Source organism: Helicoverpa zea, chromosome 3 (assembly GCF_022581195.2).
Source record: "Helicoverpa zea isolate HzStark_Cry1AcR chromosome 3, ilHelZeax1.1, whole genome shotgun sequence".
NCBI classification, from domain to species: Eukaryota; Metazoa; Arthropoda; class Insecta; order Lepidoptera; family Noctuidae; genus Helicoverpa; species Helicoverpa zea.
In genome coordinates this window covers 8,523,443-8,549,996 of record NC_061454.1, presented here as the reverse complement: position 1 = coordinate 8,549,996, position 26,554 = coordinate 8,523,443, and the positions used below count along the sequence as shown (strand labels likewise).

The following is a 26,554-nucleotide window of genomic DNA, read 5'->3' as shown; positions in this document are numbered from 1 at the left end:
GAGATGAACGACTGATATTATGTATCAAGATATTATTTATGATCTTTGTAATGTATATATGAGTTATATCTGTTGAGGATCCTAGGCAGTGATATTTTTCACTTGTAAATATAGTCATTTATTTTCATGATCCTCTGAATTGTTCAATTTAAAAACCAAATCTTATCTATGCCTACTTGTAACTGGTAAAGTGATTTTCAGACAACTTACTGGAAATATGTACTTTTCAACATCCGAGACACCTCGTGCACTTTTTACATGCTATAAACTAATCCGTGAGGAAAAAACACATGTATGACCGCAAAAAATAGTATACAGGAATGCGTAGTTGCGTGTTCAAAAAAAGGTTCTTTTGTTTTACCCAAAAGTATAAATAGTAAAGTAGGTTGCCAGTCCATCAGCTCGAGGTACGTCGGCAATTTGTTTACTTCACTTGATTATAACAAATTGCAGCGGAATGATAAATAGTTTGTGTCGTTTTTAATTCTCCGAGAAGGGTGGGCCAAGTCAGAAGGAAATTGCGAGAAAAACACTGGGGTATCATATTATTATTGTGAGAATTTTTGCCGTATTTTGTGGGCGACTGTGGTTTCAAAATGTCCGTATTTCCCGCTATTTTTGTGTAAGGCGCAGAGATTAATGGCCTTCGTGATAGAAACCGCGGAGAAACAATATTCAGAAAAACCGCGTTTAACATGAAACCACGAAACACAAACAAAATATTAACAATTAATTAAATTTCGAGTATAATTTATTAACAAATTAATGAAATTGCTTCTGATACGAAATTGTTAATTTCAAGGTATTAGTTGCTGACCGATCCTATTGTGCATAGCGTCAGCCGTCATTGTCAGGCTCTAATTAGCCTTCAGACAATGTGCCCCCACAATAGATAGGCACCTGATCATTTGGTGATTCTGATGCAGCTAGTGATGTATTCAATCGTCAATCCTTGGCAGCATGTCAGATGCCAGATTCATGCGGGTAATTTAAAATGTTACAGATTCCTGTTACTATAGATATAGCATCCACGTGGATGGAAAACTAATTGAGAGAAAGAAATTTTGAACAATATGTATGTATATATAGTGTTTTTCTACGTCAAACAATGAATATTTCATCATACTTTCGAAGAAGTACGAAAAATTTGTGAATTCTAAAATGGTTTTTGCAATTTTTTCATATATGGGTTCCTGGTTGGCGAACTCGTGCGTATTTTTGGGTTTTCCCATATGGAATTTCTGAGTAGCGGCCCGTAATCTGAATTCGTGCCGGATCGACGGTAATAGACACGCCTCGTATTACACGGGACTTAACCATGGCCGGGAAATAATGGCTCTGTTTTGTAATTATTTCCCAGAACCGCTTGCATAACTACCCGCTGAACATATTCCACGTTGGATACATGGAACATCGTGTTGTCTCTTGTGTCAATGCACGGGTATATTTTTTTCAAAGATACATAAACCTTTATGTAGTTTTATGAGACATTGTCAATAGTGCAAGTAAATAGGTCAAATACAAATACAGGTTGAAATATAACAAGCTACATAGTGTAATATAACAACAAAAGACGTATAAATTACGGAGGAACACCCACATCAACGCTTCCCTGCATTCGAACAGAAGGAACTCCGAAACAATAAGAAAGACTTCTCGCTGTAAGCCGATTATGTGAAACCAGTTTATTTAATATAGGAATAATAATGTAACATTACCTATATTTTCTCTGGGAATAACGACAGAAGTGTACCAACGAAACATAATACCAGTTGTTTAAATGCCATACGTAATCAATACAATGACCGGACCTAACTAAAATAAATCAACAACACTTTTCAAAACCCGGGAAACGAACCTGAAATTACAAGGCAAAGCCGTTTGACATCGCCAAACAAAGAGACACTCAAAATTTAAAAATATCATGCCTCCGAATGATGTTAGAAAAACAACTTGTCAGTGTCGTATCTCTATTTCAAAAAGCGGCGGTACATATTTTTAGAGTGAAAAGCTCCGGAGGTAGCCATTTATTCGAGGCACATTGTTATCAGGGCACATTGTCAAAGAGGTGTTTAAGCTTAGCCCTCAATGAGCGACGCGCGAGTAAACACAGCCGCCTCGGATAACGCGCTCAAAAAATATCACGCACACAATGAATGGCGAAGAAGAATGTACTGACATTATAATTTGACATTATACAAAGGTATACCTAACTTAGTAGGTGTATATCTAATGTATTTTTATTTCTTTCATTCATTGTTTTTTTTAGACTACCTACTCAATGAACATTTTAAAAGCTGTGTAACGATAGTGAATATTATTATGACAACATATGCATCGTAGCCGCGTAGCATATTCGTAGCACGAGAGCGACGTGCTACGAGTATTTGCTACGGTTGTACGTGAGAAGAAAATTCGACTGAATTGATGCATTCCTCATTATCGGCGTTTACAAAATATATATCATTAAGTGGAGGCAGGTTATTAAAATGATCAGTTAAAGTGAACAGCTCTCGTCAAAACTACTCAGGTAGTTGCAATAAATAATACCTACACGTTGTAAAAGAAATATACGCGCATATATTTTAAATGAAAGTAGCAAAGTTATGCGTAACCAGCTGGCACTATAAAGTAGCCTTTTAATTTTAAAAAGCATTTCAACTCGTTCCGATCATACGTAATGGCTTTTAACTTATTTCAATACTTCACTTTTATGCCTTAATATTCGGAAGCGAACATAATACCGATGATAAATCTAAACGATATTTGAAAAACGTTTTTAATGGCGTATTAATTTTGTTGAAACTGCTCTTTTATTATTCAGCGTAAGTCTAAACGACGGCAGTGAATTTATCGTATCAGTTGAACAGTCATAAACAGGCTGAGAGTTAGAGTTCAGGAACTAACTATGTCTGGGGAGTGGCGCGACACTTAATCAGTGGGAAATATAGGAGGCGTAAGAAATAAAGTAGGTAGGTAAGTTGCGACAGCTTGACAGCGCCGGCGGAGCGCGCCGCCGCCGAGTCACTCGCTACTGCACAACTTGTCCCGAGTTCACCGCATTACACGAACTACCACCCGGACGACTCACTCACGTTCCCAAAAAAAAATCCCGTTTAACAGCACGCGCAACTTGAAATTAAGTCCCGACTGTTGCTGACTCCGCTAACAAAATCATAATGTAATTTGTCAAGTGTCACGGGAATGCGTACACACTCCACCGGGGAATACCACTCAAGGATTATGGCATGTACAGGCTCATATTGATGATATCGGTACGACGAAATTGCCCTGATTCAGCTAACTGAATTTACCTTCATTGTCTTATTAGATTTAATCTACTTTATATTCAGGACACGGTGTACCTTTTAAAATAATCTCCTATAAATATCTCTTAAGTCGTTCCTAAACATTTTAAGGACTTAATATTCTCAAAGAACAATCTATATTGCCAGGAAAGACCAATTAATTTTACTAAAAATATAATACTTTCCCATCTTAACTTGCAAATGTCTCTTTGCGACTGAGACGAGAAACTGGAATTTTTAAATATTCATACGTAATTTAAATATAAATAACAGCCTTATGGAGATTTGTTGGTTACTGTGATAATATAAGATGACTCTTGACAATTATACTTACTTTGTGCTTTGTGGAATATCATTTTATTTCATTAGATCTTATTACTTTCTGTTTAATCACTTTTGTGCAGATGAAAACTTGCAGGTATGCTTTGTTGTCGTTCTAGCATAACTTGCTAATTAAATTAGTGTCTAGTAAGTCACGTTAGCAAATTGCATAAAGTTTACAGCGTTCCCCAGTAGGTAAAGTCGTGAGGTTGCCCACATAGATAGTAATTTTCCATTATTGCTGAGCTGAGCGACGTTGACCGTTCTCGAGCAATAAGCATGTAGGGCAAGCGGGGCGAGTGAGGGGGGTGTGGGACTCTGATCGTTTACGTCACGGCGAATTAGCGAGACAATCACTCAACGTGACGCTGTGGGTCGAGCGGCCCTGTGGACGCAAATGGAGGACTACACTCCAGACGAGTGACCCTCCAGCTAAGGTTGACCCAAATGTGTCCTGAGCGACGCCTGTGTCATCTGGCAAACGCTACCAGTTAGAGATATCTGGCCCAACAATTAGAGCTCATCAATTAGCTGAGTCGACACTCGACAGATTACTATTTATTCAGTGCCGCAAGGCGGTGTATGCTCATTAAACTGATACAGAACTGAGGTCTACATTTATTAAAATTTGGGTTGCCGGGTAATATATTACTCTGCGAAAAGGAATCAAGAATTTAAGGTACGAATAGTATCCCAAGCTGTACGTATACTGCTTTTAACGAGCGACTATTTAAACATACGAGTGTTTAGAGGCGCGTTGTAATTTATCAAGTATTTCAGAGGGTTTCTTAATTTATGCCGTTGTTAGCCGCGTTGACGTTGGTTTTATCATCCATTAGCGGCGGCAGGCGGAGTGCGCGCTCTGCTCAATACAATCGCGCAAGTTAAAGATGAGAGAAGCAAAAGGCGTCTACAATTAAAGCGTGTTATTAATGCGTCGGCTGCATAATTAATTAGGGCAACGCGCACGCCCGATAGTGCACGATGCTCATGATTTATAACCTCTATTCACAAAGATAGTCCAGATTCAAGGATCGAGTTAACTCAAGATATAAAGTAACCTTATGATTTATGCGGCGCTCGAAATTATACTGTGATTTATAATCTCTTAACAATATAAAGAAATATCTTCGTGCTCTAGCTCGCCTCTATTCATGGCAATTATAAAGATTTCTATTCAAGATGGATCGTAAAAATAGTTGTAAGGTACAGCTCGAATGAGTTACTGTGTTACCTGTCAAGGGTTGCTGCAGTTTGTTATAAAGCACGCGAACTGTTAATTTATCAGCAGAACTATGTCCCACATTTCTCGGTTCAAGATGCGACGCGGGATCAAGATCAATGTACCGCTGTACCTGCAGTATGCGTGACCGAATTAATTATTAACAATGAATATTCTACTAGTCTGATCAGTCCATAGTGCTTCATAAATAAAACACGAGTTTCGGGTAATACAACAAATCTATAATTTAATTTCAGATTGACATAATTGAGGTCAGCTTAGCTCGTAAAGTACGTAATTTATAGATGGACCCCAGAGAATGTTATAATAAACGACGAATTAACGATCGCATTGTTATTTATAACGTTGAGGTTTGGAGCCTAGATTTTAATTTGGTCGCGATCATAATTTATTTCGTAGAATCAGTAGCGTCGACAAAGTAAATGATTACGTGCCGCGGTGTAATTTTATGGCATTCACGTAATTACCCATAACTATGTTTAGTTGAATGTACGAAGTTCGAGGTACGGATAGTATCTGTGTGTCTCATAACTCATTACCTGTGACAAGCAGGTCGCGTGCGGCGTGGCGCGCACCGCGGGCGCAGCGTATTTCCTGACGTTTGTATTAATAAATACTTGTAGTAGGTGGACTGGAGAGAGCTCAGACGGCGAGCTTCTCATTACCGTCTGTAGTGCTCGCGAATAATAACGTGTGCGGTTATATGAGTTTGGGAATGACGTCTAATTAGTCATTGTGCTCCCTCACCGCCTCGCCGTGATTGCTTTATTACTGGCGCCTGCTCCGTCTTACAAATGAGAATTTTCTTCTACCTTGAAATTGTTATTTTTATTTCAAAAGCTATATCGATTGGTAGTATTGTACAAGAGTACCTATGGGTTGAGTAATAAAAATGAAACATGACGATTCGTGCTTAAACCTTTTTAGAGCTGGGAGTAAATTTAATGCGGTAAATTCTGCGTGGGTAGTTAAATTCCCACGCAGTAAAATGATAATACTTTAACTACAGTTGTTAAAAGTTTTTAATGTGGTAGTGATTATACGGTAAACTAACTGTTGTATAGAAACATACAATATTTTCAATCAGTTGTGGTAACCAAGGCTTAAAATTAAATTGATCTTCCGTTTGAACAATTAAAAGATTTATTGTAGCTAGTGGAAATCTATATGTTCGTATAAATCTGTGTGTAATGTTCTGAGAGGGCGATAACTGTGGTCATCAGTCAAGTAGGTATAAGCCAGCGCCGCATTGTCAAGCTGCGACATTCATAATGGTGAATCAATTACATAATGGCGCCTCCGACGGGATCTCAAACCGAGCCCTCAATATCAGAACAGAATCAGCATTTCCCGCATTCCCATGACATTGATAAATTCTTTCAAATGACTACAAGTTATTTTATTGGTTTCAATAATAAACAATTTGAACAAGTACCTATTGATACAAATAAGATAAAAACTTTTTCGGCCTAGGTATTCATATTCTAACAAGTTTATATCGAGTTTCATGTAAATATATTACCAGAGTTAGCACAACTTACCAATAATAACATACTTACCTGGCTAAACTTTTAACGATGAATTCTCCGACGGGCTGCTTAGATATATTTTTACCTTTAATTTATTGAAGCGTAAAAATCGCCGGGATTCAATTCTCGATAGTTTCATCCCGATTTCGTTCAGTGAATAGTGTGCTTATATGTACAGTATTCGTATGTGTGGGTGAGACCGAAATAAGCCAGTTTCGATCCTGTCGTACAAATCAAAAATGCATATCGGAAACACATACCGCCGCACACATACGAAAAAAGAGCAAAGTTATCAATAGAAAGCGAGGGTACGGTATATTCTGATTCGGTCGATTTGTACTGAATGTGGTCAATCAATTGTATAGCGAATGTAATCTTCATTCTTTAGTGTAATGGCCCCGGAGTAACGGACGCAGGATCTGTTTCGTCCTAGACAACGGCACTTACTTCCAGACCTTCGGTTTAATGGCGCGGCTAATTGATCCTTACTGGGACAGATATTAACTGATTATTCAATCGCAACTGTTGCTCGGACTGCCACTTACTCGATATAAGTTAAGTAGCTGTTTAATATAAACACCTCATGCAGGCAGGTCGGCGTTTCACTTATCGCCCAAATTTACATAACCTGGAAAATGAAACAGCACTCGCCATATTTTTGCGCTTTTTCTAAAACAGTCACAACCCAACGCGTCACATTAAATACCTATATCAAATTCCATATTTAAATACCTTTGTTCACGAAAACAATGTGAGAAATGTAAACCACGTTTGCTGAACTAACTTAACGAGAATAAGTTACTGTTTGAAAAGCTTTCACAGATACGGCTCTCTTGAAATTGTTCACTTGATTAATGAGATAGGGAGACAAAGTTATTCCTTAGCTTGTCTGCCACCTAAATCAATCTAAGTCTAGATCATTACATTATTAAGAATTAATTGAATAACAAATAAAAGTTAAAGTAACGATTCCAATGCTAGCTATTTCTCGGCAAGAGCACCGCTATATTGAATGTCTGCAAACAGACCGTTTCACAAACAAAAATATTTTTGCACGCCGGCTATTACCGGAGCGTTCAAGTTGCTATAGCACGTACACACGCAATAAACCTGGCGCGTTATCTTTAAAAATATTTACAGTTCCCTGGCGCAAATAGAGTCATTATTTAAAATGAGAACATATTTCAACCCGGAATATAGCAGAACGATTACACTGGTCCAGTTGCAACGCCAGATAAAATTCTAATTTGTCATGAGTACGCGGTGAAGGCGCTAGTTGTATATATGTTTCACGCTTCTTTCTCGATCTTCTCGAGGAAAAAGAAACGGAGGCAGTTAAAAAGCAAGATTGAATCGGTACGTCCCGGCGACATCTGTTGGAGACGGAGATTTTAATACGAAAGAATGCAGCTGTAAGCGCCCGTGGCGATGCTGCGACGCGACGCTGTCGACGTACAAAAAATGTTAACTATATACTAATTTTATATTAATAAAATTTAGAAGTATCAAGAGTCCTTTACCATAAAATTAAGGCCTTTATAAATCTTCCTTCATATAAATGACGTGCAAATAAACATTGAAATTCCATCTCTGCGTGACCGGAGCTTAAAACTTGATCTCTCTGAATTCAGTAAATTTAATTCTATGAATGCATGCTAGTGAAATTGAGATCAGCTAAATGTCTTCTGTATAGTAACAAGTAGGCCAGTGAGATGGAATGTTGTTACATTTTCTCTTTGTGTACACGTAAGGTCGGCCACGATGTTTACGATACGAACGTACATAGCCAGATAGTTTGCAAGGCGATTCCATCTCTAAGTAGTTATGTTACCTATCCAGTGAAGTTGATACAAGTCCGTTATAACAACGTATGCAATTCTAAGTTTTGCATTGAGAGCTTAGTACGACAGTGTCGTTTATTGTAAGTAATAACTCAAGTTGTGGCGGAGTTACGCCACACTTGTAAACGCTACACACAACTTCAAGTCTGTGTACCGACGATACGCTTAGTTACACTTTTGTTTGAACATACATGTTTATCTGCCTTTTCGCTAAAGTTAATTTCGGAAAGAAAATAACAATAAGTTTTTTCTCTTTTATTCACGTAAACCTATGGATTCAGGTACTGAACGTAAAGTATATAAGTTCTTTGTTACATTCGTCCGTATGATAACAATTTCGTAAAGCAGTAGGTAGTAAGCTACTATTATTATTCCATTCGGTTTTTCTATTCAGTACACCGCTACTATACGATACTGCCTATAACCTAAGTAAATTACATAGTAAATAAGTACCCAATGATTGCTAGATTATTTTTGTATAAGGTAATTTGATCATATTGAAAGTAAATCTTTGTAGATAGAAAAGTATTTATTTAACAAATTACCAAGCAATTCCTTGAGTTTATGATAATGTTTTAAAAAAGGAAAAAGTGAAAGAAAGTAATAAAAGATTGAAAACACTTTTCGACTGAATGTTAGAGAGCTCTTAAACGTTTGTAGGACCTAAGGCGACGTAAGTTTCCAAACGACGAAAGGAATTTATAACTTCTACAAAACGAGATCGTGTTCTATCATCTTATACCTACTACTGAAGTAATTCAAATAACTCGCTCTTAAATAAATTTATAAAAGAAAGGAGAGCGAAGTCTGATATTTTAATACTATTCAATAATATTTTTGCTCTTTGTTTTTTATTATGACTATTACAATAACTGAGTACTATAAAGGATGGATAGACACGAGGCAGCTTGCAGAGATTATTACTACGAACGTCCATTCTAAAAATGGTTTGCGATGGTACACGAACAAAAAATAAATTCAATTTCATTATTGAGTAGCTCTTGGTGAAAACAAACGGTTGGACATCAGCGACCCCAAAAGATTTACGATGTAGTAAGAGAAAATTTTATTATACTTTCAATTCGTACCAACCTTCCAAAATAGTCTACTGGGTATTATAAAATAACCGGTACCTCTACTTGCTACCTCTACGTCCCCGAGACTATTTTCATCATGACCAGATTGCCCGTAATTTAAAGCATTACCGACCTTAAGTTAATTATATTATGAAGTCAAGAAAATTACGTTTGCGACAGTACCTAATGTCATTATGAAAAGGTACGGAAAGGTTGTGAGTTTAATAAGGGCCGTATTAGAGGGGTGACGCCGGCGGCGACGTGTAGCGCTGAGCGAAGGAATTCTCCGATATATAATGTATCGCAGCAACTGTGCGAACTCATCGATCAAACGTAAGCGCTACAGTTGTTACTGTGTGACGTCGCACGTAGGCGCACTTGCCAGTTCTCGGGAAAGTTTCGTGTTCCATGTTCGAACTAGCGCTCGCCGCCCGGGCCCGGTGACACGCTCGATGCCAGCAATATCCATAACGTTGAATCTACTTGGCACTACAAAATAATAACACTAGCGATTCACCCCCAACGCTTGGATAAGCAATATTATGTATGTGCAGCATGAGTTATACCCGTAATATGATATTTCATCATTATATACTCTCTATAAAATGGTTTTATAAAGAGAATGATTGAGTACAAACCGGTGAATGGAAAAACATGCAGAATTCAATTATAGGTACCATGTGATGGATATTTCAATTTTTAAATTTAATCCACTCTCTTTACCATAGTTTCAATTTAGTTTTCTTTATGACTACGTATTTCATTCTCATAGACGAATAATATAATCTTGTATTTCGGAATAGTGTGTATACAAATTCAGACTACTGGAAATCTTACAATGCAAACTTGGTAGCCGCATTTTATATCTTGGATAATAATATTGCACGATTTGAATATCGCTATTGTGATTTAAAAATAATGTCCACATACATTCGAAGGATATAATCGAATTTAATCTCCCGTATATCAGATATGTCTAAATAAATCGTAATTAATGCCGAGATTTTAAAGCTTACGTAAAACGATACTTGCAAACGAATGTCCTTCTCCATTCTATTTACAAAAGAAAATGCTTATGCGGCTTATCCCAATGTAAAATTTATGTCTTTAATATCTTGAAAATGTCGTCATAAGGTATAAAATACACAGATTTGTATGGTGAATGTTATGGGTGTGTTCCGCAACTGAGATTTTTATTCCAGTGTTTTTAATTGAACAGAAAATCATTTTTATAAGCGTTGCCAACAAGAACTTTAAGTAGGTGTATAGCCTCAAAATGTAATAATAGCTTTTGTTGTAATTAAATCGGTTATTATAGAGTTAATTTCAGAACGGAAATTACAACAATGCTTACTTTTTAATAACAATAATAACTACGTCAACCATTTCTTAGATCGACTTAAAAGAAAACGGACAAAGCGTCAGCGGAACAAAGCGTGTGAACAATGGCTAAAGAAAAATACATACTAAGTACAAAATGCTTTGTCAATCCAGGCTTTTAGCGAAATTCATTCAAAAAGATTGACTTCGATTTCTATTAATGTTAAACATTTGTTATTGATGGACGGACACATGCAATTCATTTTAAACCGGTTTTATATATCCAAATTACCAAAACCCTTTCCATTTTTAATTTAAAACTCATCGACTCGACATAAAAAACAACAGTTATTTCCTACAGCGTGCGTGGCAATTTTGCCATTTTTCGAAGCACGTAAATGCGTGTTCACATACATGATTGAAGTGTCATTTTTGTTGTAAATATTTAATTGACTTCCAAAAAGGAGGAGGTTCTCAATGCGGACGCTTTTTTATAAATGCATATTCACAGCATTATTCTCACAAAATGTAATATCTCGGAAACATACGCAGCCCTCACTGCTTTGTTACTTTGATGAGAATCTGGTATTAGGTAGTTACGGGACAATCAACGACTCGATTCAATTTCAATAAATGGCACAAGATTGAAACCCTTAATCTATGTATACAGCGCTCAGGTGAGGTATATTATGAAGACGTTCGTACGTAATATCTTCCTTAGTTCGTTATACATTATTCTTGTCGAAGCTAATACCATTCGATTACAATCCGAGTGTAAGGCGGAATATCTTCGGGACACAGCGAGTGATTTTCTTTGTACAAAGTTAAGCGGAACTTGATCCGATGGCATAAAATATAGCGGCCATGTGCGGAACTTTTTGTTTTAGATGTTCTTTCCTTGTTGCAGTGTTGCCTCGCATTAGGGTCGATGCGAATATTTTATATAAACACGCCACTTGTTAGTTTGTTGTAGAAAAAATGAGAATTTTGGTAAAAGTTTTGGATTGTTTGTTGGTGAACAATATTTGGTGTGTGTATGATAAAGCTATGTACTTACATTCATCGTGATCTTTGGCGGTGACGGTGAGTACGGTGTGCTGGATGTCCTCATTCTCGTCGACCTCCGCCTCGTACAGCTCCTTGTCGAAGTACGGCGGGTTGTCATTCTTGTCAGCGATGCCGATCCGGATGAATTTAGTCACTGGAAAAGAAACCTCCTTTTAATATACGTCATACTGGTACAAATATAAAAACCTTGACAGCGTTATTGAGACGCTGTATGCGTATAAGTTAGAATATAGTTCTACGCTTGTTTGGCTATAAAATTAAGTGATGTATTGCGCGAGAACAAAAGAAAGCTTTCAGTGCAAAACTGACTGAACCGGGAGAGCACGGAATACTAAACTTTACGAGCCATTCAATAAAATGTTATTCAATATCGATAAGTTGTCAATCAACGTTTCTTTTTCAGTAAATTTTCATTGTATTACTTTCGGTGCAAAAGCAATTTGTCCAAAAATTTACAATTATTACGCGCAAATAATTTTGTGTAATGGCCAAAGAAATGGCAAACAGCGAACAAGAACTTGTTCACGAATCACTGGTCGTCATCTGAGGTCTCTCGCTTCACAAGATAAGTAAAAAGTAAAAACCTTTGCGAGAAACTGTACGTCAACGTGAATTATGCACAGTTCTATGAGTTTGTGTGCCTACTCGCATTGAACGTGTTTATACTCGATAGGCACACGATCTGAAGCTGCTTTCAATGTTGGCATTTTGTGAATATTACACGAGTTCACTTGAGACAGCCAATTGATGTGCGATTACAGTGGCGGTTTGACTACGTGAAGGTGTGGCGCACATCTAGAAATAATATTCTTTTAGAGTCTTTGTTAGACGTTTTTATAAAATAAACGTCCGAGTATTGCCAAGGATATTATTTTCAGCATAGTTTTATAATACAGATAACAGTTTGAACGAGAGCGCTCGCTAGTCTAATCGAGTCATCTTGCGATCGCATTAGTACCGCTTATAATAAAAAAATATCTTATCTGCCGAAATGGGGACAAGTAGAAGAGAGAATAACCGTGCAGAGCCAAACAATAGAATCCTTTAATTTCCACATTTTCCAGCCTCGAGATGGTATCGGTGTATTTTTCAACTGCTCTCCGCTACGTTCATTTCCGTTTTGATAGACAGTCTTGCTCTTTGTGTACATTTATAACAAATATTTATTTCTACTAGAATGTCCACAACGCTGTACAGCTACGATCAACGATATAATCAAATTGCTCCACTTCGTTCATAAGTAAAAGTATAGGTATGATAGACTAATCTGATTTCGTAGCTGCTCATGCATCAAGATGTATTCAGATAAGTGAATTTGGCCTTGTTCTTTGTAAAAGCTTTTGTAATAGAATCCTAATTGGACAACATCAAATGAACTCTAAGCTGAGTTCTCGAGAGAAATCGTTTCTAAAAAAACGAATTCTAGACGGAAATTGCTTTCGTTTGAGGCGCACTCTCAACAATGATAAATTAGGACCCCTCTGGGCAAAATGTCCGGCCGCTTTATTAGCAAACATACGGAGGCTTTTAAGCCCAGCTCCAGTAATCTAGCCCTTATCTTCATTGACATAAAGCCTCTGGCGACATGGAAAACAATGGAGGATCCAACCGACCTGCCTCCGCTTAGCCCGACTTCATCTGTAACGAATTGGCGACATAGCCTTTAGGATACCTAACTAATGCTAAATTACAAATCAAATTATATTATGTAACTACAAATATTGGCCGAACTTATAACTTGAATGAATTTGTATAGTTCAATGAGAAACTAAGTTTTAGTAGGCCAGTTCGTTTGAATGTATTTGAGAGCATAATTGAATTCTCTGTCTCAATCTCAGTTATAAATATTCAAGTAGGTGTACACTGTATAGTTCCCGGCACGTAACTTGGCAAGAATCGTGAGATGAAAACAAGTCCTATTTTTTTCAAGCAGACATAATCGCCACTAAAGGATGTCAATAACCATAGAATAATGCACAAGCAATAACAGGGACCAGTTTTTTGTATAATTTAGTGCACTATGTGCGAGCTCAAACTTATTAAAGGTCCCAAATCCTTGCCAAGTTATATGCCGGCTACTATACATCTATAATAAAATTACAAAGGTATAAATTAAAAGGAATTTGTCACGTACAAAACGGCCGGACAAAACATTACGCTGCAAAAACAACGCTTTGTTTATTAGCAATTGGTTTTATTACTGTAAATCTAGACAGTACTGTGTGCTGTTGTCGAAAAGACCATAGCGTTGAATTTTGAATAGAATAATAAATTGGAATGTTCGGGAACTTTACAGAAGACTCGTTACGTTTAAGCGTCGGTGTGCTCGGGCCTTGATCCCTTACTACCGCTTAGAGGATGACCATGAAACACCGTACCGCTCTCCCTTCCTGCAAAGCTGAGTTAAATTAGACTGCTATAAAAACTAATCAGGGACGCTAAGAGCGGTCTAACGATGCCGGGAGCGACTTTTTGACAAACACGCGAGGGGCGGTCTATCCCAAACTTTGGCGGGACAATTTCGTTAGCGAACTTTTCTGTCAACGGTCACATAAAATGAAACAGGCATCACCCAGTTATAATTAAATAATCCCAAGTCGATAAAATCAATATACTTTTTACTCTTTACAGTGTTGATATTTGAAATTGAGTTTTTAGAGTTGTTTGCATTTGTTCGAGGTAGCTATACATAGGTACTTATTGTATGGAAACATAAAGCTGAATCAAATAGGGACTAATTGACTTAACACTGTTATGATATCCACATACTGGGAATGTAAATAACGTTGGCCGAGGCGCGAGTCGTAGCGAACTCGTATAGGGCGCATTATATACGCATTATTCTGTTTCCGTATGTTGATTTACAGCATCCGTGGGAAACTTCATGTTTTTCTTTCGATCCAAAATAAACATGAAAATTATTGATTACACTCGACAAGAGTAAAGCCTTCTTTACATAACCGTGATTGAAGTACAGAACACAAATAACCTGTTTAGAAATCTTAAAATAGTTCAGTGGGAACAAGCTACGTTCCACGATTGGCATCCAGCGAATCCGTTTGATCAATCGCATAGGTTTCAACATTAGTATTCCCCTTGCACAGCAATCAAACGCAGCGGTACAGTAGCGTAACGAGCTTCCTACAAACTATATCCTGTTACCTACGAGTATGGTGGCTCGGCGGACGTATTCATAGCGCGCGCCCTAAGGACACATTCACACAAGCGCTAAAAGCATGTTGTACTTGTTAAGTTTTTGAGTAGTGTACACTAGTGAGTGTTTACGATGCTGTTTTCATCTCCATTCAGTGAAATGACAAACAGCTGCGAGCTCGCGTCCGCCGAGAGCGGCCGGCGAGCGCGGCCTACTGGAACGAGCGTCAAACGTGCGCTATCTAAACATAAATTAACGCAATTACCACTTAGTGGTGAGCCAAAGGAACACTTTATTGTGCTGTTAACTATCATCATTACGAATGTGAGGTAGTCCGTGTGCAGATTTATGAAACACGGTTTCAGTGCTAACAAAAACAGGGGTATTTACAACTTGTGGCTTTGTACGCGAATCATTTAAATATTACTGGATAATAGTTGTTAGGAGTTTCACAATTACAATTTCAAAGTTTTAGTGCCCAAAAAGGATATACATCAAACTGTATTTACTAAAACTAAGCTGCAAATACATTTGCATAATCTCGAAAGTTCATGCAAAACAGAGGGGTCTCGGTAACAAATAAGTTATATATTTTTATAGCCTCAATAAATATATTTTAATACTATGGCAACATTACTGGAGATTTCCTTGTTAATTTCGAGCATAAAATAAACTAATGCTGGTTCAGTAAATCCACTAAACCTACTTTTCCTAATTAAAATTGCGGTTTGTAGGTGTATGCATTTAGGTTAAGAGACTTTATTATTTCACCGGCCCTAAGATAACGATTTAAATATTCCATGAAGCGAGCTTGTTCATTAAAAATAGCCCGGGCACCATTGTCCGAGGAGCTTATCTGCAGGACACATTCACACAGCGGTGTGCTGATAATGAAATTCTTTATCAAGAGGTGCACGGAGTGGCGGGACGTGCCTCTACGCCGCCGAGCCAGGCGGAAGGTCGAGTGCCGGATTATGGAAACAAAGTAGATACGACACTCTATATTGGTACACATTTTTGGTCATGCAGGACCTCCGAAATCCCTTCAGGGGCATAAAACTCGCTTATACACCAGAATGAACTAAAGGAAAAGGATAAGGAGAGAGTAGACTAGCAACCTGTTACAACGAAGCCTTATTAAACCTATTCCGTTTATGGCATTTAGCTATAAGAGCACTAACGCTGCGAGTTAGATTCACTTACTGAACAAGTTAGGTTTCAAATTAACTTGTATGGCATTGTGTGTGCGAACAACTAAAACTACTTGACGGTTTTTTTAAATAAGGTAAAACCTTAAAGCTCCCTGTGCTTCCAAGCTGGAGTTTTTGCTGTGCCCGTCTGTCTTGTCCGATTACAGACAAAACAACGGGGGCTACTAGTTCGCGTCTCGAATCCGTAAAAATCCAACGTCCCTTCTGCAATCGTCTTATCTGATCAGCCCGAACTACTTTAGAAGATAAATGGGGATTGTTCTCTTTCAGTGAAACCGATTGAAAACCAGTGCTAAATTTTAAAATCTATTCTTAGCTGCGATAAATACTGGTTATATATTGAATCTTTGAAAGTAAAATAGTTTTATTAGTTTTATGGAATAGCCTTTGTGTTTTAATGGAGATTTATGTGAAAGGCTGACATATTGAAACCAAATTAGTGTCCATGTACAATACCTTTCCTTAGATAATTTTATAGAAACATTCACATCTCGCATAATAGGGAAATAAAACAGCAACTACATCATGTTTCACATTTCTAATAAAAAACCCGTAGAATGTTTTTTTTTCTTTTATATACCCCAGTACACATGCATAGCGTTCATTACTCCGATTCCAGTTTCAATTATTAGTAGGAACGGGATTTTTGCGAAACTTTCGATCGTTTCAGCGGTTCTCTTTTTGCGTTAAACGGTGTGTATCGTAATGGTCTCGGAAACAATAAACTACGAACGGTATAGCTTTGCGATTTTGCACATGACATAAAGCTATGTCCATGCAAACATACGTATAGACCCGCGTTTACATAATTGGCAGAATGTCCAGTTATAAATCAATCTTTGATTAAAGTAATTGGTGGCTCGGACGCAAACAAGACTAGTTCGTTCACATGTATTTTTATTTAGTTCCATTGAGCGGGCGGGTCCGCCTCGCTGTCTCCATTCATCGACCCACCGCAACATTTAACGCTTTGCAACTCTCAAAACGGGTCAGCCAAGTTTAATGGATGAGTGTAAAATTCCTTAATTGGATTCATTGACGAGGTGTGCCGCGACAGTTTGTCATTGTCTTTAAGCTGAACTACCGGTTAACCGAACTTCCCCAAGTACACAAACTGGGTAAAAGCTAAGAGTTGGGGCAGCCTTCGAGATATATTAGTTTACAACTTGAAATGGGAGTCATGAATTCCCTTTTAGAACTTTAATTACCAGTGTCTATACGCTATATGGAACCTTTCAAGGAGTTATTTCTTTTTCTTTTCTCAGTAGTATTGTGGTATAGGTATTGGTGTCTTCGCAACAAAAAACAGATGAATATCACAAATCGGGTTTTGATTTCCCCAAGGAAAGCTGCCGGTCGTATGTGTATGATCGCGGTCATTCCCGATATGCCACGGGATCGCTCGGAGAGTCTCGGCAGTAGCGTGACGCGGGTCTCTATCTGTAGATTGGCTGATACAAAGGTAAATGGAAAAACAAGACATATTTACGACGGTCCGTATTCTCACATTTTCACGGCAAAGGTACGCGATAAACCCAAACTGCTTCGACTACGCAATATTCGATTCTGGTCGATATAACTTCAAATAAATCGGCCAACTTTGAGAATAAACTTCCCCACGTACCGTTACAATGAGGCCAATGATTTTAAAATGTCTTAAAATATCAAAGTTGTTGTTGGAAAGTTAAGATCTATTCAATATTTTAGGGAAGAAGAAAAAACAATTTCCTAAAGGAATATACCTCAGAGGCGAAAAGCAATCTAATAATATTCAGGTGAGGAGTGAAAGGATATGAAAAATGTTATAGATTTCTGTACGAAGCAGCGCCGAGGGCATCGCTGTAAAGCTTTATATTGATAAATACAACTGCGTTCAGCACTATCATTCGAACTATCGCCAACTGTCATCGCAGCCTTTACACGGAAATACCAATATATCGATTTTCGCGTGTCATTTAACACCCAACTTAACATTCGACACTGATAAAAACATTGGTACATAATCTGAAAACGCTTACTGGTCTACAATTTATATGGGAAGTACTAACTAACCATATTCGATCATATAAAATCGAATAGTCAGAATATTTCGTACGTAGGTAGTGCAAGTGGAGAGCCGAGTGAACTTCATAAACAAAACCATCGCCACGGCTTTCTGTTTGAGCATATAAGCGTTTACTTTGGAAATGTTCCGAAACTGGTGTTGGCTATTCGAATAAATTGAGGTTTCGTAAGTTGTGTGAAAAAGCACTAACTTGTGTCTAGGCTGTTTGTTTTTGAGAGAGGACTGCACGTCCAGAGCGTTGACCCTAATATAGACGAAGGTGCGGTCGATTTATACTTGATTCGGTTAAGACTCGTGCCAGTCGTTTGAGTCAATCTGGATAAAAGTTGCCAACATAGAGAGCGTGTCTTGCTATACACATAAAATAATTATTCATTTGACGAGAAGTTTCAATATTTGGAACTCTATATCGTGTTTATATTTGTGTGTAATAAACACACGGCTTTTATTATATACCTAACCCAATTCGGTAAATTGCAAAACTTTTCACATATTAGAAACTTCCGGCAAATATTCGGTATTTGGCCAAAATATCAATCTCCTACCACGATATAATGTGTGGGGAAGTTTACTGAGCTGCAACAATTCACACCGCAGAATAGCCACCACCACGTTCAAGTTTAAGACAAACATCCTAAGTTCAAGGAAACCGATATATCCAATTACATACTAGTAGGTACAAGCGAAGGTAGGTTTTCGACAAATATAATTTGTGACGCAAGGATATTGAACCGCCTGGCGAAATCGTGTAGTGGGTGGCAATAGTAAACATTGTTCAAATTAAATAAACAATGCGTAGTAGGTGCAGCTCTCTCCGCACTTCTGTTGAGAGCGAGGGTCGGGGGACCGGACCGCATAAAAATCTAGCATGTAGAGGCGCGTGCCACTGGCGGCCCCTTGACACGTTTTCATAATAATGATTCACTAGATTGCGTTTATTAGCGCATTTATACAAATTAATTGCGAGAACGTGCATTGTCATTAACCATTACGCAACATAATGTTACAAACGGCTTTTAATTATATTTACAAAAGTTAAATAAACCACGCGCAGAATATTCAATTACTTGAATACGTCAAAGGGCAGGCGGTAAGGTGTGACGCGAGGATAACGGAAATATTTTATGTATTTTAGATGGTGTTACAAGTCGTGACTTCCCAAAGGCATATTTTCGCATCACTATCGTAAGAAAACTAATTTCGCATGTTTGCTTGGCAGCAGGCGCGTCAACGGCATTCCTAAGAAATGTGCGGATCGCTCGGATACTGCGTCGGTTGTGATATATCGGTATGTCTACTTGCCTATACTTGTTCTTCTCTCTGTTATTGCAAGTTTATTTCTCTCACTGCACCTTTATTTGGTAAAAATGTATGCGTGTGAACTGGCCTGAATATTTGTTTCAATAAAAGGATTGTAACCCGAAGTATTCCACTATCGGGATTTTAGCAATTAAAAGCAACGAAGTGGCTTCCAGTAACAAAACAAGTTAACTACGTCAGGCTTTGTGTTTGAATGTTAATTGATTTTTCATAGATTCTTGCAGCGACGCACAACGAACCGGTATTTTTTGTCACAAACAAACAATATGTATGTGCGAACGCGTACTGGCCGCGCTCATATTGCATTTTTATAGCGCTCCCTGTTTTATAGCTTGGTTTTTATTTTTCATATATGGGACTAATCTCGATGAACATATGGTTACCATTGCTGGGGACGTTGCTCACATAATATTCCTTCGCCTAAACTTCTAAAAGTTACTAGGTATTCAGAGACTGTTGAAGGTTCTTATAAACACGATTTTTAGCCTAAGGGGCTCAAACTATTGTGAATAGTTATATTCTCATAGATAATCTTATTTCAGCAACAAGCGCTACTGGGGAAAGATGTACCAATTTACTTGTACTTATTAGTTTACTTAAGGCCCGTCTTGCTACAACCTTTAATTGGACATAACAAAATAATATGAACTAAAATTTTCCATTGTGTAACAGGTAAGCTAAATAGGTAATATACCAGCAGCCCTAATAATTATTTCTCTCTGTAGCGGCAAAATCTAAAAATTTAAATTTGAAATCGATGCTTTATAAAATTCGCCTGTGATTCATTACGCTTCATACCCACACCGAAGATGAATATTACGCCGCAAGCCAAAATGAAACGATATTATTCAAAGAGAATTTTCATTAAATATATTATTGGATGTCTATTACTTGGATCACCTCTACTGATAAAGAGAAAGATGAGGCAGGATAAGCCAGTATAGAGTAAGTCTCACGCAGGCCGGATTGTGCTCGTTAGCAAGTGTACAGCGGTTTTCAATAGGACGCATTAGTATAAGTGGGTTCGGATGGGCGTGGATTGGCCATTGTGCTGGATTGTGTCGATTACATTCGCGCACACACGGGTCCCCGCGGATTGAGTTATTGTCTCAGGCCCGACCGGCGCCCGGCGGCTGGTCTGTCGCCCGGGCGGCGGGCGCGGCGCGCAGGTGCATCACTAATGCCGTTTTTTCTAATATAATCCCATTTCCATGGAGACGTGTTGCTATTTCTGTGCGAAGCTGTTTGTCGCACTGTTATTACTTTGTTTGTTTATGTAGTATTTCTATTACATGCATTATTAAACTGGATAAGTTATTCATATGAGAAAAGTTACGGCGCGTCTTTATGCGTTTATGTTAGTTAATATTTTTGTTAGTTACAATGGAGTGAGGAATCGCTCGACGCATAATTACAAAACCTAATTCATGAGGAAAGAAAAGGAGTCTTCAAATGACATTATAGCAACATAACAAAGACTAGACCTTCAATGACACGCGATTGTCGAGTTAAGTATTTGGCGAATCGTCCAATTTTCTTAGACACTTATTAAACGAATATTTATGTAGATACCTACCAACTTAGATATTAGCAATCTGCATAACTCGTAAGTACCCTCTGTCGAGGACTTTTAGCTTGACGTAATTAATACGCGTCATTTTCAGGATTCTACGTCACTTTCAGTAGCAGAACATTTTTAAAAGATTAAACATTATTAATAGCTTTTTTAGATGAACACTAGGTATTACGATGAATTATAAGAAATATAATTTTTATGTGATTAAATTCCAAATACAAAAAAATGGTTCTGTGGTATTTTTAGGAAACTTATGTGCTATAAATACCTTACGTAATTGTACCTTGAATTCACGCTCCCGACATGATCTTGTTGACTGACATCTTAGTTCAGTGTGAGCTATTTATATTCGTGTTATATAGAAGGATATTATAGAACAATGACTTACTTTGACTACTAACTTTCATAGTAAAATAATACGACCAATTATAATGTTTGGCAAAGAGCTGAAATTTGATGCTAAGAACGACAAACGATACTCTGTAAAACGTTTCTTCTGTGTGAATTCCAACTTCAACTATATTTTTGAGAACCTTACTAATTTTATAAAAGCGCTAATCAATTTGGCCAACATTAGTTAGGGAGTTTAATAAGTATCTACCTGAGTCCACGATGTAAATATAATATGTAAATTGAAGTTAATAAGATAAAACGAACCTTTCTGCTAAATTCTAGTCTAAATTGACCTTTTAAATACGTACTATTTGTATTATTTTGTGAAGAACTAATCCTTTTAAAGGCTAACTGAATGTTATTTGCATTATAAATACTAAGTTTCGACAGGAGCAATGATTCGAAGCTATTGGTTCTATTGCTGGACTTCAGTTATAAATATCGAAAAATATTATTTTTTGAGGTAGGTATGTAGTTTCTTTGCCAAAGCCAGCAGAAGCTGTAGTAATTTCATGAGCAGATTTTCATGAACATTTTCCTGTACTTACGTACATAACCTAAAAGGGCTTTGCGTATTTTTAATGGACTTTTATGTTAGGTACACCTAATCCTTAAGGTTTCCGTGATTGATAAGGGTACACATTACTACGCGATGGATTTGTCTGAGTAATAATTTCGCAAATTTTAGTATTTTTCGAATTTGTATATCAAATAATTTACCTAAAATGGCTAAGTTCGAAGTATACAATTATGGGTGTACATAATCGAGTGCTATGTAGGTAAATCTCGTAATTAATCAAATCTCTCGTATTCGATCATCAGCGAATCATTCGGCAAATAATTTCGTGTGCATTTGCATTTACGGGTTACTCGAAATGTTAGTCTATTTGTTACTGAGTGGAATTGCACTGAAGGAATATAGCCTTCGAATATCGGGATATCATTAATGTTTTAAGGACAATAGAACATCCTGGAATTACATCGTATCAAAATTATTTCAGTGCTTAGTTTCGCTACAGATGGCTCGGATGTCTCCAGACATTCACTGTGTTTGTAGTTTATTATTGCTCTCATTATACAGGGACACTGGAATTGGTCAACAATCCGAAATTCAAAGTTTAAATGACTGCTGAATATTCCGACGCTGATTTCAGAAAGCAGAGAGGAAATTGACTGGGAAGTCAGTAAATTGACAGATACTCTACGTCTAAAGTATCTTTTATTTCAAAGAGAAGTTTGCGATTTGACGTTTCAAAACACTCAAGTTCCAAGTTCCGTAAATCCGGGTAGCTATTATCTAACTCCTTTATACTGAAAGCGAGGTATTGATATGACAAAATACTACTTCAGTATTTGTGGTGACGCGTGTAAGATATATTATGTTTTATAGACATCGCGCGTTTCTAGTGTTGTGCAACATTTTATGTGAGAGATGGCTTCCTATAGCCAAGTGCGGTTAAACGTCAGTATTCACTCGGAGTGATTGCTAACTGAGTTTCGCAACCCTGTTACTGGGCAATATTGATATCCTAAGGTTAATACTGCTCTCGGAAATATTTGTGTCATAGCTACTGCTATGATTGTGACAGGGTAGGTAAAAGTTTGAATATACGCTACATTTATTAGATTTAGTTTTATTTTTTAACTCAAAAACACAAAGTATGTTCACAGTTCACAGTGTGTCCATTGGGAAACAGAATCAATAAAGTATACTGTTATAAAACATAGTAGGTACCTACGGCTACTAGTGTTCCAAAAAAGTTGGCTACATCAACAGCACAAATTAAAAGCTGAATTATTTTATACTTCATTTTCAGAATCGCTTCTATAATTAGCAGAGAATATTTCAACTGCAAACTGTATTACAGAGCACGACTATAGACCTGTAATCTGTAACGAAGGCTGGCTTAGACAGGTGAAATGGACCTGTCGATTCGATCATCAAAGCACTAAGCGACAGGTTGCACAACGCATACCAATGACTAGTTTACCAGTTGCTGTACAACGTACATGCATCAAACACGCACGTAATCATCGTACCTATATTTGTAATTGTATAAACCAATAGTTATTAATTTGTAAATAGGTTAGTTGATTAGGCGCCTACACAATCGAATTTACGAATTAACGCGACAAAGGAGGACACGTAATAAATGAAAGCTGGCAATTAATTTGGTAACGTGCTAATGAAACAAAAACATGGTATCGGTAACGCCTGATTAACTTTACCTAAGAAAGCAAGAGACATGTTGTGAGCACGCTCTGCTAATTGCAAATTGATTGTCTAAATACAATATTGAATGTTGTATTCGGTGATAATCCATTAGTGTTTGTGATCCGATTATATTACTTTGTTTGATATTAACCTAAACCACAAACTATTTTGAATATTCAAATATTAGTGTCGAAGAAGAGAGTTGGTTTCAGATCAAATTTTTAACCAAAACAGTAAAGAGTTAGTATATTTGTTTGTTATGGAACCCACGACCTACGTATAACTTAGGATCGTTACCGGCCACCACTGCTCATAATAACAACCTACCCTATAGTTATTACAAATCCCAGATGTTTCGTTTACAGCGTAGCGTACAGGAAAACAAAATATATATGTAAGTATGTACATATACTGTTTACGTCTTTCTCAAACTCTTTTCTCATATATAGAACACACACGTTATAACTTTATTTAATATACTAAGCTCAATAGTCACATAAGTGAAGTTTCAATGGCAACAAGTATATAACACAGCGTTAGTAACATCGCGAGAACTTACACAAGTTCTATTAAGCAGACGTTGTGTTAAATGAAATTTGGAATATTTTCATTCTGTGCAACTAACTAGCGGAACATAGTTATCGGAGTTACAGGTACTTTTGTGCAAACTTACGAATGAACTCAATCAAAAATACCAGAGCGGAGCAGTGCACTGCAGTCGCCGTATAATTTATATTATCATTTTATGTAGGTACTGTGAGCGACAAACAGAAACTTTAAAATTTAATTAAGCTGTTAGTCTGTAGAGCTCTTGTCAAGGCAACCTTACTTGCAAATCTGAACCCATCTCTTTTATTAAAACTGCCTACTTTCAGACTGTCGGAAACTTATTACAAAAAATATAACTATGTGAATTTTCGTCGTAAAAAGCGCAAATACCAATAATTTGTGCAATAAATCTGCAGTATTTTTTCCTTATAAGGAAGCTATTTTATAGAGGAAGGTCGGAGGACCTTGACGATAATAAATTTCGCTGTAATGAGGCCTGGGGTAGAGATGCAAAGTATGATGCCGACAATAGGCTTAATGACCGAGTTGCTTTAAAACAATAGGGCTACGCATCGTGATTGCTATTTGTGACATAATTTCAATTAGTTTCGTCAAATCAGATATCAGAAATTAAATGAACATTGATAAAGTTTAACATATTAAATGGCTTTAATTTCTGTTTCTCCCATAGGATAAATACCACATATTCAGCATTATGGGCCACAGAACTGATTGTATATTTGTTACGAAACTTCTGTTGCCGTCATTTAATAATACGAGGACGAAACCAAGAAATATTCTGTTATAGATTTTCCGAGAACTTATTCGGTATTATCGGGTACATAAATAAGGTAAGAAGGGTTTCTTGTCAGTAGCTATACAGGTACAATTTCAAATTGTAGCATTCATGAGACGTGCGAAAACTTGCCTCCGTGCCGAATGCCAAATGGACCATAAAAAAGTCATAAATGACCTACCTACTCCAGGGATGAGAAAATAAATAAGATTATTGGAAAAGTCGTGCCAGTGGTTTTATATCATAGTAGCATTTTGGCAGTAAACTAAAGAGGTGATGTGGTCCATCGTGATTTATTTGATTTGTGTTTATTTCTAGAAGAAAAATTCTCTCATACCTAAGTAAGTGCTATTTGTTAAAACCCAAAATATTTTCAGCGGGTCCACCATATCCGCGCGTGCATATAGCACCGACGGCGCTTCACCGCATGGCGCACTTTAACTGTCAACCTTGATTATGATCACACACTAACACAGTTGGCCGCACTCGTAAACAACTATAATTCATAATATTAAATCACTAAGCACATGCGGTCTTGTTTCCGACTCCGAGTGAACGGAATTAATTATCATTGAAGTATGGGTGCGAGAGTAGCGTCGCGAGGCGGGCGGACGCCGACTTGCCCAAGCCGAACTGACGCGAGCCGCCCCGGCGTGCACCCCGCTTGGCCGACGCGACCCAGCCAACATATTTTTCAGTGATAAAAAGCCCCCGATAATACTAATAAACACGAAATCTTCATTAATGATGACACGATAACTATAAAAATAACAACGTGCCAACTAACTACTGCCAAACTTTATACAATGCCTTAATTTTTTCAGTGAATTACGTATCAAAATCGGACTTTTAATAGGTTTTATTTTACGCCTCCCGTGTTGAATATGCAAACTACGGCATAAAATAATCTTAGCAGAATTTTGCTCAGACCCGACTCCGAGCTGCCTGCGTATAAATTCCAATCACGTAATTAATTATGTTTTATAGGAGATTTAATCAAAGCTATCCTTACAAATAAGCAATTAGGTACAAATTAATGTATCGGGGAGTTAAAGCTATCTATGTAATTAATTTGCACCTTTCAGACGGTAGGTTGGCCGATTAAGTCCGTTGCGATCGCCCGTTAAATGTATAGTGTTGGAATCTGATAAGATTGCCATTAATCACAGAGCCAGTTCCGGCCAGGTTCCGCCTAGTGTGACGATCCATTAGTCAGGAAGTGAGTCACCGCCTCACCGGTACGTGTATAAACAGGCACGCCGAACATCACGCCGGACTTACGTGCGATAGCCTTCCCCAGTTTGCACCGCGCTGTATCGCGTGATAGATTGCCGAACTCTCATCCCCTAAGTGTTGCCGAATAACAATCGCCCTGAGCGATGAAGCTTCGTGTCGTCTGCATACAAAGCGATTAATTAACAAGGTCAACAAATTATCGTGAAAGCAGAGACAAACAACAAACTCCAACAGTATAAACAGAAAGATAACAGTGCTAGGTCCGAAATGGAAGCGTGTTCATTATTGTGGTTAAATTTTAATATTATAATTCTTGGATCCCTCGAACTCGCT

General features: G+C 37.5%; 1 protein-coding gene across 8 annotated transcripts in view; it reads right to left on the bottom strand.

Annotated features, from left to right (window-relative positions):
- LOC124645630 (neural-cadherin) overlaps positions 1–26,554 on the bottom strand; it is a 259,856-nt gene that overhangs the window by 40,146 nt on the left and 193,156 nt on the right. For 6 of the 8 annotated variants that reach the window (XR_006986257.1, XM_047185444.1, XM_047185443.1 and 3 more), the window contains one exon: positions 11,696–11,839. Coding sequence is in view for 7 of the 8 variants with exons in the window: in XM_047185444.1 (XP_047041400.1) it covers positions 11,696–11,839 (144 nt within the window). In the remaining variant the exon portion in view is untranslated. Of the gene's footprint in view, positions 1–11,695; positions 11,840–25,322; positions 25,604–26,554 lie in introns of those variants that run through there. The other 2 variants (XM_047185449.1, XM_047185448.1) reach the window with 1 other exon arrangement.